The following is a 15,498-nucleotide window of genomic DNA, read 5'->3' on the forward strand; positions in this document are numbered from 1 at the left end:
TTCAACAAATGGTGTTGGAAACAATGGGTTGAAACATGCAGAAGAATGAAACTGAATCACTGTATTTCACCAAATACAAAAGTAAATTCCAAGTGGATCAAGGACTTGGATGTTAGACCAGAAACTATCAGATACTTAGAGGAAAATATTGGCAGAACTTTTTTCCGCATAAATTTTAAAGACATTATCAATGAAACGAATCCAATTACAAGGAAGACTAAGGCAAGTATAAACCTATCGGACTACATCAAATTAAAAAGCTTCTTCACAGCAAAAGAAACCACTACCCAAACCAAGAGACCCCTCACAGAATGGGAGAAGATCTTTACATGCCATACATCAGATAAGAGTTTAATAACCAATATATATAAAGAGCTTGCCAGACTCAACAACAAGACAACAAATAACCCCATCCAAAAATGGGGGGAGGACTTGGACAGAATATTCACCACAGAAGAGATCCAAAAGGCCGAGAAACACATGAAAAAATGTTCCAAGTCTCTGATTGTCAGAGAAATGCAAATCAAGACAACAATGAGATATCACTTCACTCCTGTGAGAATGTCATACATCAGAAAAGGTAACAGCAGCAAATGCTGGAGAGGGTGTGGGGTCAAAGAAACCCTCCTGCACTGCTGGTGGGAATGTCAATTGGTCCAACCTCTGTGGAGAACAGTCTGGAGAACTCTCAGAAGGCTAGAAATGGACCTACCCTATGACCCTGCAATTCCCCTCCTGGGGATATATCCTAAGGAACCCAACACATCCATCCAAAAAGATCTGTGTACACATATGTTCTTGGCGGCACAATTTGTAATAGCCAAAACCTGGAAGCAACCCAGGTGTCCAACAACAGATGAGTGGCTGAGCAAGTTGTGGTATATATACACAATGGAATACTACTCAGCTGTAAAAAATGGTGACTTCACCGTTTTCAGCCGATCTTGGATGGACCTTGAAAAAATCATGTTGAGTGAAATAAGTCAGAAGCAGAAGGATGAATATGGGATGATCTCACTCTCAGGCCGAAGTTGAAAAACAAGACCAGAAAAGAAAACACAAGTCGAACCTGAAATGGAATTGGAGTATTACACCAAAGTAAAAGACTCTCGGGTGGGTGGGTGGGTGGGGAGAATACAGGTCCATGAAAAATGATGAATGAAATAGTGGGGGTTGTATTGTTAAATGGGAATCTGGGGAATGTTATGCATGTTCAAACTATTGTATTTACTGTTGAATGTAAAGCATTAATTCCCCAATAAAGAAATAAATTATTTTAAAAAAAAGAGAGAGAGAGAAGTGAGTCTGAGTGGTTGCTACTGCTCTCAGCACCCCAGGCATATGAGATTAAAAAACAAAAAGTTACACAGTAGCTAAGGACAGGGCAGACACCGAGAACAGGAGTGGGTGACGCCCAGCCCTGGTTCTTTGAGGTTTTTTAATTTTTATAGAAAATAGGCCTAAAAATAGCATCTGTCTTTACTGCACGTTGACAAGACACCAAAACACTTGCTTTTAAAAATTATTTTTAAAGCGAGCAGATGGCATCGGCCACAGGGAGAGAAATGAGGGAGAGATTTCACTTGCTTGCTTTCTGCCGGGAAGAACTCCATTGGCCCTCCCCAAAACCCAGGGAGTCCCAAATTCCATGGGGAGGGGAGCTCCAACGTGGGTAATGCCATCTTTCGTGGTCCGTTTGTATCACTGACCATCTTGGGGATACCCTGAAGCCCTTCCTTTTGAACTAGACTGAGCCAGGCCTGGGAATGGCGGAGTTTGTGTTATAAAACACTGTGGCTTGGCCTCTCGCTGTCCTTTCACTTCCCCAAAATGCGTTCACTGATGCCTACTCCATGCCAGGCAGGGTTCTCTTGGCAGGGACGCTGCTTTGTGAGTAACCCACAGGGTCTCATGGGGAGGAAGGATTCTCCCAGACAAGTGGGAGGACAGATCCATTTCCAAACGGCCATGTCCCCCTCCCCCCAAACAGGGTATGAGAATATTTCAGGTGAGTTGCAGATGCGTTTGTTTGCATTTGTTTTAGTGAGCACTGCAGTAAGTATAATTAACACTTGGACCTGATGTCAGCCATTACTGGTGAGACAGAACGAGGGAGGGAGGGTAGGAGGGAAAGCAGAATGCAGGGTTGAGTCCCTGGTCCCCACCTGCAGGGGGAAAGCTTTGTGAGTAGTGAAGCAGGGCTGCAGGGGTCTCTCTGTCTCTCCCTCTCCCTCCTCGATTTCTGGCTGTCTCTCTCTATCAACTAAATACAGATAGTTTTTTTAAAAAAAAAAAAAAAAGGGAAAGAAAGCTTAGAAAAGGAAGGAAGGGGCCGGGTGGTAGCGCACCTGGTTGAGCACAAGTTACAATGTGCAAGGACCCAGGTTCAAGCTCCCGGCCCCCACCTGCAGGAGGAAAGCTTTGCTGGTGGTAACGCAGGGATGCAGGCCTGCCTCTCTCTCTCTCTCTCTCTCTCTCTCTCTCAATAACCCCACCTTCCTCTCAATTTCTCTATTCAGTAAATAAAGGACTTTTTTTTTTAAGGAAGAAAGAAAAGGAGGGAAGGAAGGAAGATGAGTAGATGAAAGGCCTGGAAGAGGAGCCAGGTGGTGCACCTAGTTGAGGGCACCTAGATTCACAATCCCAGTCCCCACCTGCAAAGGAGAAGGAGCTTCACAAGCAGTGAAATGGTGCTGCAGGTGCCTTTCTTTCTCTATCTTCCTCTCTCTCTCCCTCCCCCACTCCAATTTCTCACTATCCTGTCAAATAAAAATGAAAGAATAGGAGAATCAGGTGGTAGTGTAGCAGGTTAAGCTCAGGCGGCGCAAAGTGCAAGGACCGGCATAAGGATCCCCACCTGCAGGGGAGTCACTTCACTGGCGGTGAAGCAGGTCTGCAGGTGTCTATCTTTCTCTCCCCCTCTCTGTCTTCCCTTCCTCTTTCCATTTCTCTCTGTCCTATCCAACAACAATGACATCAATAACAACAACAATAACTACAACAATAAAAAACAACAAGGGCAACCAAAGGGAAATAAATAAATAAATACATTTGTTTAATGAAAGACTAGAAAATAATAAAGAAAAATAAATTTAAAAGGAAAACCAATTTAGAGCACAGAACTCACCCACAGGAGGTTCCAAGTCTGTTCTCCCACATGACTTGTATACTAGAGCTGAACAGTGCTCTGGTTTCTCTCTCTCATAAAGCTAAATAAATAGTTGTTTAGACATACCCTCCTGTGCAGTCCGATCAACTTTATGAAGTCAGCAAACCAAGCCTCGCTGTGTCATAGTCCAGTGTCATTTTTACCTGTCTCATCTACCAAAATGTGTGTATTTGCAAATATTTTTAAATGTTTTTTTAATTGTAGTATTTATTTATTTTCTCTTTTTTTAAAAAAAATCTTTATTTATTGATCCCCTTTTGTTGCCCTTGCTGTTTTATTGTTGTAGTCATTATTGATGTTGTTGTTGTTGGATAGGACAGAGAGAAATGGACAGAGGAGGGGAAGACAGAGAGGCAGAGAGAAAGACAGACACCTGCAGACCTGCTTTACCACCTGTGAAGCAACCTCCCTGCAGGTGGGGAGCCAGGAGCTTGAACCGGGATCCTTATGCTAGTCCTTGTGCTTTGCATCATGTATGTTTAACCCACTGCGCTACCGCCTGATTCTCTTAAATGTTTTTTTTTATCTTTATTTATTGCATAGAGACAGCCCGGTCTGGAGGGGGAAGGGAAGATAGAGAAGAGGGACAGAGAGACACCTGCAGCCCTGCTCCACCACTCACAAAGCTTCCCCTCTCCCTCCCCACACTCCCCCCTCCCCCGCAGGTGGGGACTGGAAACTCAAACCCAGGTCCTTGTGCATTGTAACATGTGCACCCAACCAGGTATGTCACCACCACTTGGCCCCTGCAAATATTTTTATTAACTTTTCTTATTTTTTTGTAGCTTTACTTATTATTGAATAGAGACAGAAATTGAGAGAGGGGAGATAGAGAGAGAAATAGACAGAGATACCTACAGACCTGCTTCACTACTTGTGAAGATACCCCCCTGCAGGTGGGGGACCAGGGGCATGAATCTGGGTCCCTGAGCATGGTAATGTGTGTGCTTAAGCCGGTGCACCACCACCTGGCCCCAACGTTGTTATTATTATTATTTTTTTAGAAAAGAAAGAGTACTTCACACCAAGTGACAAATGAGAATCCATTGTCTCTGTAAAACATAAATGCCTGCCTGGGGTCTATCCTGTGAGGATAGCTTTAAAGAACATCCATTCTTTGAATGACTTCTCTGTCAGACACACACAATTTGTCCAGACACTGTCGGATTTCATCTCCCCGCTCCAGAGGACCGAATGTCAAACCTTGGGAGACACAGCCATAGGCCATTTGGAGTCTGTACTGAGCAGAGGAGTGGACTTAGAAACTCTGACTGAGCATTTATCTACTTGTGCAGGTCATCATACATGGCGTTACATGGGGCGAGAAACGAAAAGACACAGGCCTTACCCTCCAAGAATCCAGACTCTTGGCTCCGAGGCATACGCACCACCAGGCATAGTAGGCTGCAGTCAAAGACACTGGATAACAAACATGGAGAGTTTGTCCTGGGGGCTTCAGCTAATGAAACAGCTCTGACTCTCTGCCTCTGATTCTTTCGTAATTCGGTTATAGAGGAAGATTAGGACTCTCCAGCTTGCCCTGAAATTTAACGTAGCTCCCTTATAAAATTACTCAGAGGTCTCAAAGGACGTCTCTCTCTTTCTCTTATAGCCATGGACTTATTTGCTAGACTCTCACTAAGAGAAAAACATTTAAAAAGGTATAGATAGAATATTGACTTGTGGTCTAGCTTGGCTGCCCTTGAGTTGCTCAGTATTCATAAAAAAATAACTTGTCACAGCTCAAAACTTGTGCTTTCATCTCACTGGACCAATGAAGCTTGACTGAGTTTCCCTTCCTTCCTTTCTTCTTTTCTTTCATTCTTTCTTTTTTATGAATCTACCGCTTCTGGTGGCTTTTTTTTTCATAGGATAGAACAGAGAGAAATTGAGAGGGGAGGGGGAGACAGATAGAGGGAGAGAAAGACAGACACCTGCAGACCTGCTTCACTGCTTGTGAAGCTTCCCCCTGCAGCTGGGGAGTGAGGGCTTGAACCCCGGTCATTGAGCATATTCTTTGACATAGTACTATGTGTGCTTAACTGGGTGCACCACAACCAGTTCCCATGACTGTTTCTATCCTCTGCCTTGCCCCTGAGCTCCAGTCAGCTTCAGCTGGCTCCAGGATGCTCCTATGTGGGCGTTCCACTGTCAACTCCAGTTAAAACACTCCTGACAAGCAGACTCACCACCTTTTCTTCCTACTAGCTGGTCTGCTCGACTTACAGAAAGTTTCTTCCTGGCTGTCAACTGTTATGGTCACTGGCTCTTCCTTACACACTGCCCTTGGACGGCTGATGATGAGGAAGTGCCTCCAGTTAATTTTAGACTCCTCTCTCCTCTGTCCCTCAGATTCAATCTGGGAATTAGTAGAAACAAAAAGTCCCTCTGTCAAGGCCTCATGTACAATGACTAGGAGAGAAGTTCCCAAATGGGGACTGTGAGTCTGAAGATGGCCCCAGTCTTCTTTGAAACATGGGCTGGAGGACACCTGCAGAATTTGCCTGGGAAAAGGACTCCAGAAAAGGCAGGATTCTTTCTTTTATTGTTATTATTTTAAACACCAAAAGACTGTCCCACTCCTCCCCCCCCCCCAGTGAAGCTGAACATCAACCCTCACCTTCAACCCAGAGATGTTTACTTTGGTGCCCTACTCCACACTCAGTGAAATTTTGCTTTGAGTTTCCCTTCTGTTCTTTTTCAACTTCTGATTATGAGTGGGATCATCCCATACTCATTTTTATCTTTCTGACTTAGCTCACTTAACATAAGTGAGCAAGGATTCTAAAGAGAATCACTTCCTCCTTGACAGCTGTTTTGTTATGGAGATAGACAGACAGAGAGAGAGAAGGAGGAGGAGGAGAGGGAGGAAGAGGAGGAGAAGAAGAAGAAAGAGATGAAGGAGAAGGAGAAGGAGGGGAAGGGGAAGGAGAAGAAGAAGAGGAAGAGGAAGAGGAAGAAGAAAGGAGAGGAGAGGAGAGGAGAGGAGAGGAGAGGAGAGGAGAGGAGAGGAGAGGAGAGGAGAGGAGAGGGCCACGCTTCCTTCCAATGTGGTGGAGAGTCAGGGCTCAAACCTAGGTCACCCATGCTATCCAAGTGAGCTATTTTGCCAGCAGGTTTGGGATATGATGTGACACCCATAGGTGTGCTAACATTACACCTGCCACTTGAACTAAAAGACCCCGGACAGAGAAAGTCAACAGTCCCAGTGACTCTGACTCCAGGTGCGCTGCAGTATAGAGTGGTCTGCAGTGATCAGTAACTCTTTTGCAAGTTAAAGAGTGAGTTCATCTCGGCTGTGGACCCCATGTTTGCTCCACCATCAGCTGGCCCTGGTTAGTCTCACAGGACTCAACTAGGCGTCGCCTATCTCCCGCAAGTGGATACAACTACCGGATCAGTTCATTATCAGCCAGTTGAGCTGGGAATAAAAGGCTTGACTGACACTGAACCAGCAGATTCTTCTTTGTTATTTCTTCCTCTTCTTTTCCTCTTCCTCCTTCAACAGAGCACTGCTCATCTCTGGCTTATGGTAGTGCTGAGGACTGAACCTGGGATCCTGGAACCTCAGGTATGAAAGTCTTTTTTTTTAAACTTTATTTATTTATTGTATCTGCTCGAACAGAGAGAAAGAGAGAGAGAGAGAAACCAGGAGACACCTGCAGCACTGCTTCACCACTCGTGAAGCTTTCCCCCCCACCTCTGCTGCAAGATGGGTCCTTGTGCAAGGTAATATGTACATTTAACCAGGTGCACCACCACCTGTCCCCACCCCAAGATTCTCCTTCTTATGCATATAGATTGGAACCTAAGAAATGTGGATGAACCTTTTTCTAGCAAAAGGTTAGGAAAACTATACTCCCATGAGCAGAGAAAGATAGAGAGAAAAAGAACCAGAGATCCATTATAGAAATCTTGAGGAAGTTCCAGATGACAATTCTTTGGGAGGTTCACTCTGCCTTTGAATTGTTTCCTTCCAGTATAATCCTCTCTCTCTCCCTCTCCCTCTCCCTCTCCCTCTCCCTCTCCCTCTCCCTCTCCCTCTCCCTCTCCCTCTCCCTCTCCCTCTCCTTTTCCCTCTTTTCACATGAACTAGTTTGAAGAAGGAATTCTGGTTTGTGGCAACCCCTCAACCGTGCCTAAATGAGATTACTACCAGAGCTTTCTGTAGCTATGTCCTTCCATCAAACATGATCTTTGCTTGCTGCTTCCAGTCCAGAAATGACCCCTGATTCATGCACTCAACTTCCTCAGACATTTGGGGGGCTTGAAAGAGACATGCCATTAGAAGTCAAAATCTGTCAATTACTGTCACACACCCCCCCATCCATTCTAACCTTCTGGGACTCACACCTCTCCCAGCATGCTTTGCAACTGAGTAACTGAGTTCTGCTAGGCCGTGGCAGCAAATCCAGGGAGGAAGTAACTTCTGTCCTTCAATGACTCATAAAATCTAATTATGTTTTTTTTTTTTAAGTGCATATGTTCAATGGGAAAGAAGACATTTAAAATAGATGCTCTGCTAAGGAGACGTTAACCGCCTATGCCCACTAGCAGCTGGGAAACTATGTGAGTGTGTGTGGCTGATGGCTGTCCTGGGTGCAGGGAGGGGGGTAAGGGGAAGTGGTGGCAAAGAGGTGGCCTGCCAAACTGAGTTCTCAAAGCAGGGAGTCTCCGTTTATTGGTCATTATACACTTCCTATACATCTGTCTTTTTTAAAAAAAAATTTATATTTATTTATTTTCCCTTTTATTGCCCTTGTTTTTTTATTGTTGTAGTTATTATTGTTGTTCTTGATGTCGCCGTTGTTAGATAGGACAACGAGAAATGGAGAGAGGAGGGGAAGACAGACAGGAGGAAAGACAGACACCTGCAGACCTGCTTCACCACTTGTGAAGCGACTCCCCTGCAGCTGGGGAGCCAGAGGCTCTAACCAGGATCCTTACTCCCATCCTTGCACTTACCTAACTGCTGCGCTACTACCCAACTCCCCTCATAATATCACTTATGCTCATTCAGGGTGAAACCAAGATTCTGAGCCCATAGGTGGCTTTGTGAAGATTATCTAGTCAGTAAACACACACCCGGATCTATTTGACTGAGGAATTCATGGCTCCTCTGGGTGCTTCTAGAGCAATCTAGAACAACTCCCTTCCCTTAAGACCAGTGTCTCTAACGAGCAACTCCCTGATGGCTTCTGCATCTATCTGGGGATTAACTTTTGCCACCTTGTGGTTTATTAAACATGTTGAAAGTGGCCTTACTATAGACTCTTCTGAAATAATATAAGTTCGGGGGGAAAGAAGAGGTGCTGTCTCTCCTTGGCATGTGAACATTCGATTGATTCTAAGTCATTTGGAACAAGCTCTGACTCATAATTTGATACCCTACATCATTTGCCTAAGGAGACTTTTTAAAAATTTCTTTATTGGGGGATTAGTAGTCTACATTCAATAGTAAATACAATAGTTTATACATAACCTTTCTCAATTTTCCACATAACAACAACCCCACTAGGTCCTCTGTCATCCTCAGGAGATTTCTGATATAACTTTGCCTCCCTAACCAAGTTATCAGAAATAAATTTTACATCGTTTTAAGCAAGAAGTTATTTCTTTTTCTTCCTTCCCCCACACCTATGGACATCTAATTTTTGATAAGGGTGCCCAGACTACTTAGTGGGGAAAGGAGACTCTCTTCAACAAATGGTGTTGGAAAAATGGGGTTGAGACATACCAAAGAATGAAACTGAGCCACTATATTTCACCAAACACAAAAGTAAATTCCAAATGGATCAAGGACTTGGATGTTAGACCAGAAACTATCAAATACTTAGAGGAAAATATTGGCAGAACTCTTTTCTGTCTAAATTTTAAAGCTATCTTCAATGATGCCAATCCAATCACAAAGACAACTAAAACAAAAATAAACCAATGGGACTACATCAAATTAAAAAGCTTCTGCACAGTAAAAGATACCACCACCCAAACAAAGAGCCGTCTTACAGAGTGGGAGAAGATCTTTACATGCCGTACATCAGACAAGAGGTTAATAACCAAAATATAAAGAGCTCACCAAACTCAGCAACAAGAAAACAAATGACCCCATCCAAAAATGGGATACGAACAGAATATTCACAACAGAAGAGATCCAAAAGGCCAATAAATAAATGAGAAAATGCTCCAAGTCATTGAGTGTCAGGGAAATGCAAATAAAGTCAGCAATAAGATACCAATTCTTTTTCTTTCTTTCTCTTTCTTTCTTTCTTTCTTTCTTCCTTCCTTCCTTCCTTCCTTCCTTCCTTTCTTTCTTTCTTTCTTTCTTTCTTTATTCCTTCCTTCCTTCCTTCTCCTTCTCCTCCTTCTCCTTTTCCTTCTCCTTCTACGTCTCCTTCTCCTCCTCCTCCTCCTTCTTTTTCTTTTGCATACCAATCTTCCTATTGATCAAGTAAGTCTGACCACCTCAATCTCTCTCCTAATTCTATTTGGAATCTTTTTGTATCCAGGACTCTCAAGTCTCTGGCAAGAGAGAAGAAGAGGGGAAGGCAGAGAAGGAAGAGAAGGCAGAGAAGGAAGAGAAGGAAGAGGAGGTGGCAGCGGAGGAGGAGGAGGAGAAGAAGAAAAACAAGGGGAAGAAGATGAGGAAGAACAGCTTTTCGAAGCACGTTACACTGGATCTGTCTTTGTGTGAAAGGTAGCTGATTCCAAAGGAAATAAAAGGGAGGAAGACAGGCAGTGGTGGAGGATGGGAAGCTGCCAATTTTTATAGCATAATCCAGGAAAGCCTTTGTGATAAGGTGTGGCCTTGAGGATAACCTGTAGGAAACTGTGGGTCACAAGATAGAAAACGACAATCCATTCACTGGCCTCCTTGCTGCTCTGACCCACCATGGGCTTTTACACTCATTCTTGCCACTGTCCAGAACATCCTGCCCCTGTCCAGACAGCCACATGCCCTGCGTCCTCACTGGCTCTGGTCTTACTCTCTTTCTTAAAAAAATTTCTTTCATTAATTTTATTTTTGAGAGAGATGCAGAGAGAGAGAGAAACACCAGAGCACTGCTCAGCTCAGGCTTATGGTGGTGCGGGGGAATTGAACCTGGGACTTTAGAGCCTCAGGCATGAGAATCTGTTTGCATAACCATTATGCTGTCTCCCCTGCCCTGGTCTCACTCTAATGTGACCCTTATCACAGCGACTTTCCTGGATCATCCTATCAAAATTGGCATCTTCCCATCCCCCACCACGGCCTGTCTTTCTCCCCTTTATTTATTTATTTATTTACTTATTTATTTATTGTTGCCAGTGTCTTCTCCCCTGGAATATAAATGCCCCAGGGGGTGAGGAGGAGGGTTTTCTTTTCTCTCTCTTCTATCCACTGTCATAGCCCTCATGGGACATGGCTAGTCTCTGATACCTTTCCCTTCATAAACAGGTATTTGTCAGCAGAATCAATAGGCATTAGTGCCTTCTGTAGACTGACAGGAAGAAACTGACTTTTAGGGAGAGTGACTTTTTGGAGGGGGGGGATGTCATCTGTCTATTTCAGCCCCAGTTGCCTCTAGGTTCAAGCCTAGCCCCCACCACACTGAAGGAAGACTCTCTCTGCCTCTTTCTTTGTCTGTAGCTTAAAAAGGAAATATGAACAATGCCAACGACAACAAAACTTAAATTGGGACCTTCCACACAATATGTATGAGCTTCTGAGCAAAGGTGAGGTGGTGAAATGGAGGAATATCTCATCCAGGGCCAGGTGGTAACACACCTGGTTAAGCATCCACATTGCAGTACACAAGGTCCCGGGTTCAAGCCCCTGGTCCCCACCTACTGGGGGAAAGCTTCACAACTGGTGAAGCAGGCTACAGGTGTCTCTGTCTCTTTTCTTCTCTGCCTCCCCTTCACTTCTCAATTTCTCTTTGTCTCTATCCAATAATAGATAATTTTTTAATAAATAAAAATTTAAAGTGAGAGAAATATCCAGTCCAAGCCAGCCACTCACACACACTGAGTGCCTCTCCCCAAACCAAGCCCAGTGCCAATAATTTCAGCCACACCCTCTCCCGATGATTGAGTCCAGAGACAGTCGAACTATTTCCTCTGCCACTGCCCAGCTAGAGAACAAGTTGCCCCACTCCTGTCCTTGCTGACCAAGGACACTGGACATCAGACTCGAAGTAACATGGGGCCTTCACGATCAGTCAAGATTTAAAGCCAGGACAGGGGAGACCGCACAGCCTATCAGAGCACAGGACTTGCAGACCTAGGGTTCAATCCCCAGCACCACCACATGCCAATGCTGAGTGTTCCCCCCCCCTTTTCTCCCTCTCATTAAAATAATCATTTAAAAAAAAACAGTATTTAAAAAGTCAAATACATTTTAAAAGACTCAGATCCATAAAACCCAGCAGCTTTCCCAGCTCTTAATATCTCGCCCCTGACATGTGAACTGAGGGGAACCCCCACAAGGGCTGCTTGGTAGCCTCTCCGGCCCAGGCCCCGCTGTCCAAGTCCTGAAAGCATATTGGAACACGGGTGAGAGAGGCAGCTCAGTCTCAGAGGCGTGACCTCAGCACCACTCTACTTAATCATTTTCCCCCCAAACATGAAGTTGCAAATGGAGTTATTGCACCTGAATGAGTATTCGTCACGAATGCCCAATTCCCTCACAAACTCTGCATGTCCAACGGGAATGGAAAATCACCCCTCCTCTCTGAGAACAAGGTCTCCTCGTCTGCCCAGCCCTGTGAGGGGTGCACAGCCTGTCCCTGTCAGGGCACCACGTGTGGAAAAAAGGAAAAAGGGAGGAGATGTGGGAATGAGGGAGGGCAGAGGGCTGAGTCATATGTGGTGACTATCTCAGTGTGGGGGGAGGGCGGCGACAAAGAGCTCTGGACTCCTAAAAGATACTCCCCATCTCTGCACAGAGTATAATGTGAATATCATGTATAAAGTGAATGGCTATTTACTTAGCATCTGTCTCTGGTTACCCAATGTCGCATGAGCATTTTTTTTCCTTGTAACAAACCATTGGAGCATAATAACGAGACAACTTGTAACAACTATTCAGTCTAGGGACTGAACCAGACATTTTTGTCTGGCCTTTGCTGTAGGAATTTTTTTTTTTTTTTTTTTTGCCACCAGGGAGCCTCTCTTTAGAAAAGCATTCCAGAAAAATCAATGGAAAAGGAGTGATAGAATCAGGATAGCATCTTAATGAATTAATGGCCCTAGGCACCGAGCATCCGTGGTTGGTGACATCACAAAGAGAGAGAGGCAGTGGACGCTCTGTCCTTTTGGATGAAGGGCTCCACCACCTCTAAAGGTCTTGACAAAGGGCTAGAATCCAAGTATGACCGAACCTCTCAGTTCAACTACAGGTCTGCAGAAGCACAGAGGACAGAGGACACAGGAAATGATCGGCCGTGTCCCAAGGCCATTCTGCCCATAAAAATCCAGACCATGAGAAGGCCGTGAGTGGAACTGGCTAAGGTCTTCCCTCAGCTGAAGAAAAGAGCAGAAAGGAGAGGGAGAGAGTGGGGAGTCACTCCCTGAGCAGATCTAACAGAGACATCCATGATCTGCTAGCATCCCAAACCAAGAGAGATTGAGGAACCCTACGGAGAGTTGATAACATTTAAGGGACAACACCAGAAGCGCATGAGGAACTGGAGGGAGATTGAGATTCAGATGCAAAGAAGAATCTGGAAGGGTGGCAGGTGGTAGCATCCAATTAAGTGCACACCTTACCATGCTCAAGGACCTGGGTTCAAATCCCGGCTCCCCACCTGCAGGGTGGACACTTCACAGGCAGTGAAGCAGGTCTTCAGGTGTCTCTCTTTCACTCTCTCTCTCTCCCTCTCTATCTTCCTCTCCCCTCTCCATTTCTCTTTGTCCTTCCTATCAAATAAAATAGGGGGGAAAAAAGGACAAAATGGCCTTTGGGAACTGTGGATTTACAGTGCTGTCACTGTTAGCCAGCAATAATCTTTTTTTTTTAAACATTTTTTCCCTTTACTGGAAGATTAATGTTTCCAGCAATAATCTCGGTGGCAAAAAAAAAAAAAAAATTCTAGAGCAGCTGGTGCTAAAGTTCTGTGTGGTGGTGGAAGGGATGTCCCTTCATAAGATGAACTTTCATCTTTTTGGTATCTTAAACTGTGTGCATCAAAAGATTTTTCTAGTGTGAGTGGAATGGAATATATATATATATATATATGATGGATGGTGGCACACTTGGTTGAGTGCATATGTGACAAGGCGTATGACCTCAGGTTCAAGCCTCCAGTTGCCACTGCAGAGAGAATATTTGACAAACAGTGAAGCAGAGCTGCAGGTGTCTCCCTCCTTTCCCCTTCCATCTTAGTTTCTCTCTGTCTCTATCCAACAAATTAATAAATAAAATATGAAAATGCTCTTTATATAGTATATATGTGCATGTATGTTTCTAGATGTATATAATGAAAGTAAGACAGTGACCTAAACTGTTCGTTATAGTTAAGAACCTGATGTGTGGAAATTTCTCTGTCAGGAAGCCCAGAGCTAGAAAGAAGTGATGGGCATATTAGCACCAAAGAAATTTGTTCTCCTGACCTTGCGCAGAAGAGGTTAAAGCAGATTGAAAAGGGGTTGGGGGGGTGTTTGGGTAACACCTAGTTCACACAGCACCCACTCCCCCTCAGGCTGCCCAGCAGTTCTGCAAAGGGCCCACAGCTCCTGACTGGGGCTCACATCACTCCAGCTCTCAGCTCTACCTGACAGAGAGCAAAGCACATCCTTGGAGTTACCCAGCAAACCCCAACTGGTGGGCCCAAGTCCCCCTTTAAGTAGTGCAGGGCCCATCTGAATCAAAAGTCCTTCTGGGGGGAGTCAGGCGTTGGCGCAGCGGGTTAAGCACACGTGGTACAAAGCACAAGGACCTGCAGAAGGATCCCAGTTTGAGCCCCCGGCTCCCTACCTGCGGGGGAGTCGCTTCACAGGCGGTGAAGCAGGTCTGCAGGTGTCTGTCTTTCTCTTCCCTTCTCTGTCTTCCCCTCCTCTCTCCATTTCTCTCTGTCCTATCGAACAACAATGGCATCAATAACCACAACAATGTTAAACAACAAGGGCAACAAAAGGGAAAATAAATAAACATTTAAAAAAAATTTTTTAAGTCCCTCTGGGGGATTGAATTGTTAGGTGGAAAACTGAGAAATGTTACGAATGTACAAACTATTGTATTTTACTATAGACTGTAAACCATTAATTCCCCAATAAAGAAATTTAGAAAAAAGTGCCTGCCCTGGCAGCCTTGAATATTGGCTGGGATGTGGAGAACTCCACCAGAGCAGAGACATGTCACTTATTCACACAAAACGCAGAGACCATGTTCAGCAATCAGGAGTAACATGTGAACCTATCTTCCTGTTGGGGTTCAGTAATCCCATCCTCGGTGGCGCTGTTCAGTAAGGAGCCCTGTGTCTGCTTCCTCTGCTCTGAGACCAGAGACACCTCAGTACCAGAGTCCCGGTCACTCAGCACCATGCCACGCACAGCCAAAGGCAACAAGAAATCAACCAGCAACATTTCACCAAGTGCCCAGCGCCTCCACGATAAGCTGGGATGCAACCGTTATCATCTCAGCAATCTTACAGATGGAGAAACTGAGGCAAACGCCTGCCCCTCCGCCCCCCGCCCCTCCACCAACACACGGCTGTCAGTAACAAGAGCAAGGGTGTGAACTGAGGTTTCTCAGATGCCCACGTGTATGGGGAGCTTTCCTGGGAATAGGGAGGCAGTCAGCATGTTGGAGCAGGGTTTCCAGACCTTTCCTGCACCCTCCCCGTACCCCCCACTCCCATATACCATGGTTTGGAAGCAGGAGTGGAGCTGGGTAAGGAAGGGCGGCTTCCCAGGCAGGGCCAGCACCCGCTTCTCTACCATGGTGCACTCCACGTCATCATCCTGGATCACCACGTCCTTCTTCAGGATCTTCACCGCGTACAGTTCGTCTGTGCCTTTCCGCTCAGACAGCATCACCTGGGGAGAGAGAGGGAGAGCAGCTCAGGGCAACCAGAAGCCCTTCCCCACCCCAGGAACGGCCACTGTCACTGGTGCCCTGTCTAGATGCCTCTGTCCACAAAGAAACCAGAGGTACGATTTCCCAGGCGCTAGTCTGGCTGGGGCCCAGAAAGACACCCAAGTGCCAACATGATACCCAGGAACCTGGTCAGAATAAAAGATGTCTATTCCTATTTGATTTTTTTAATATCTATTTATTATTTGCCACTAGGGTTACTGCTGGAGTTCTGTGCCTGCATGATTCCATGGCCCCCAGCCAACATTTATTAATT

At 45.3% G+C, this 15,498-nt stretch overlaps 1 protein-coding gene across 3 annotated transcripts in view; it reads right to left on the minus strand.

The window, feature by feature from the left end:
* PRKCB (protein kinase C beta) overlaps positions 1-15,498 on the minus strand; it is a 250,463-nt gene that overhangs the window by 59,051 nt on the left and 175,914 nt on the right. For all 3 annotated transcript variants that reach the window (XM_060172806.1, XM_060172807.1, XM_060172805.1), the window contains exon 10: positions 15,011-15,184. In XM_060172806.1, the coding sequence (XP_060028789.1) occupies positions 15,011-15,184 (174 nt within the window). The remainder of the gene's footprint in view (positions 1-15,010; positions 15,185-15,498) is intronic.

This window comes from Erinaceus europaeus, chromosome 15 (genome assembly GCF_950295315.1).
Source record: "Erinaceus europaeus chromosome 15, mEriEur2.1, whole genome shotgun sequence".
In the NCBI taxonomy this organism is placed as follows: domain Eukaryota; kingdom Metazoa; phylum Chordata; class Mammalia; order Eulipotyphla; family Erinaceidae; genus Erinaceus; species Erinaceus europaeus.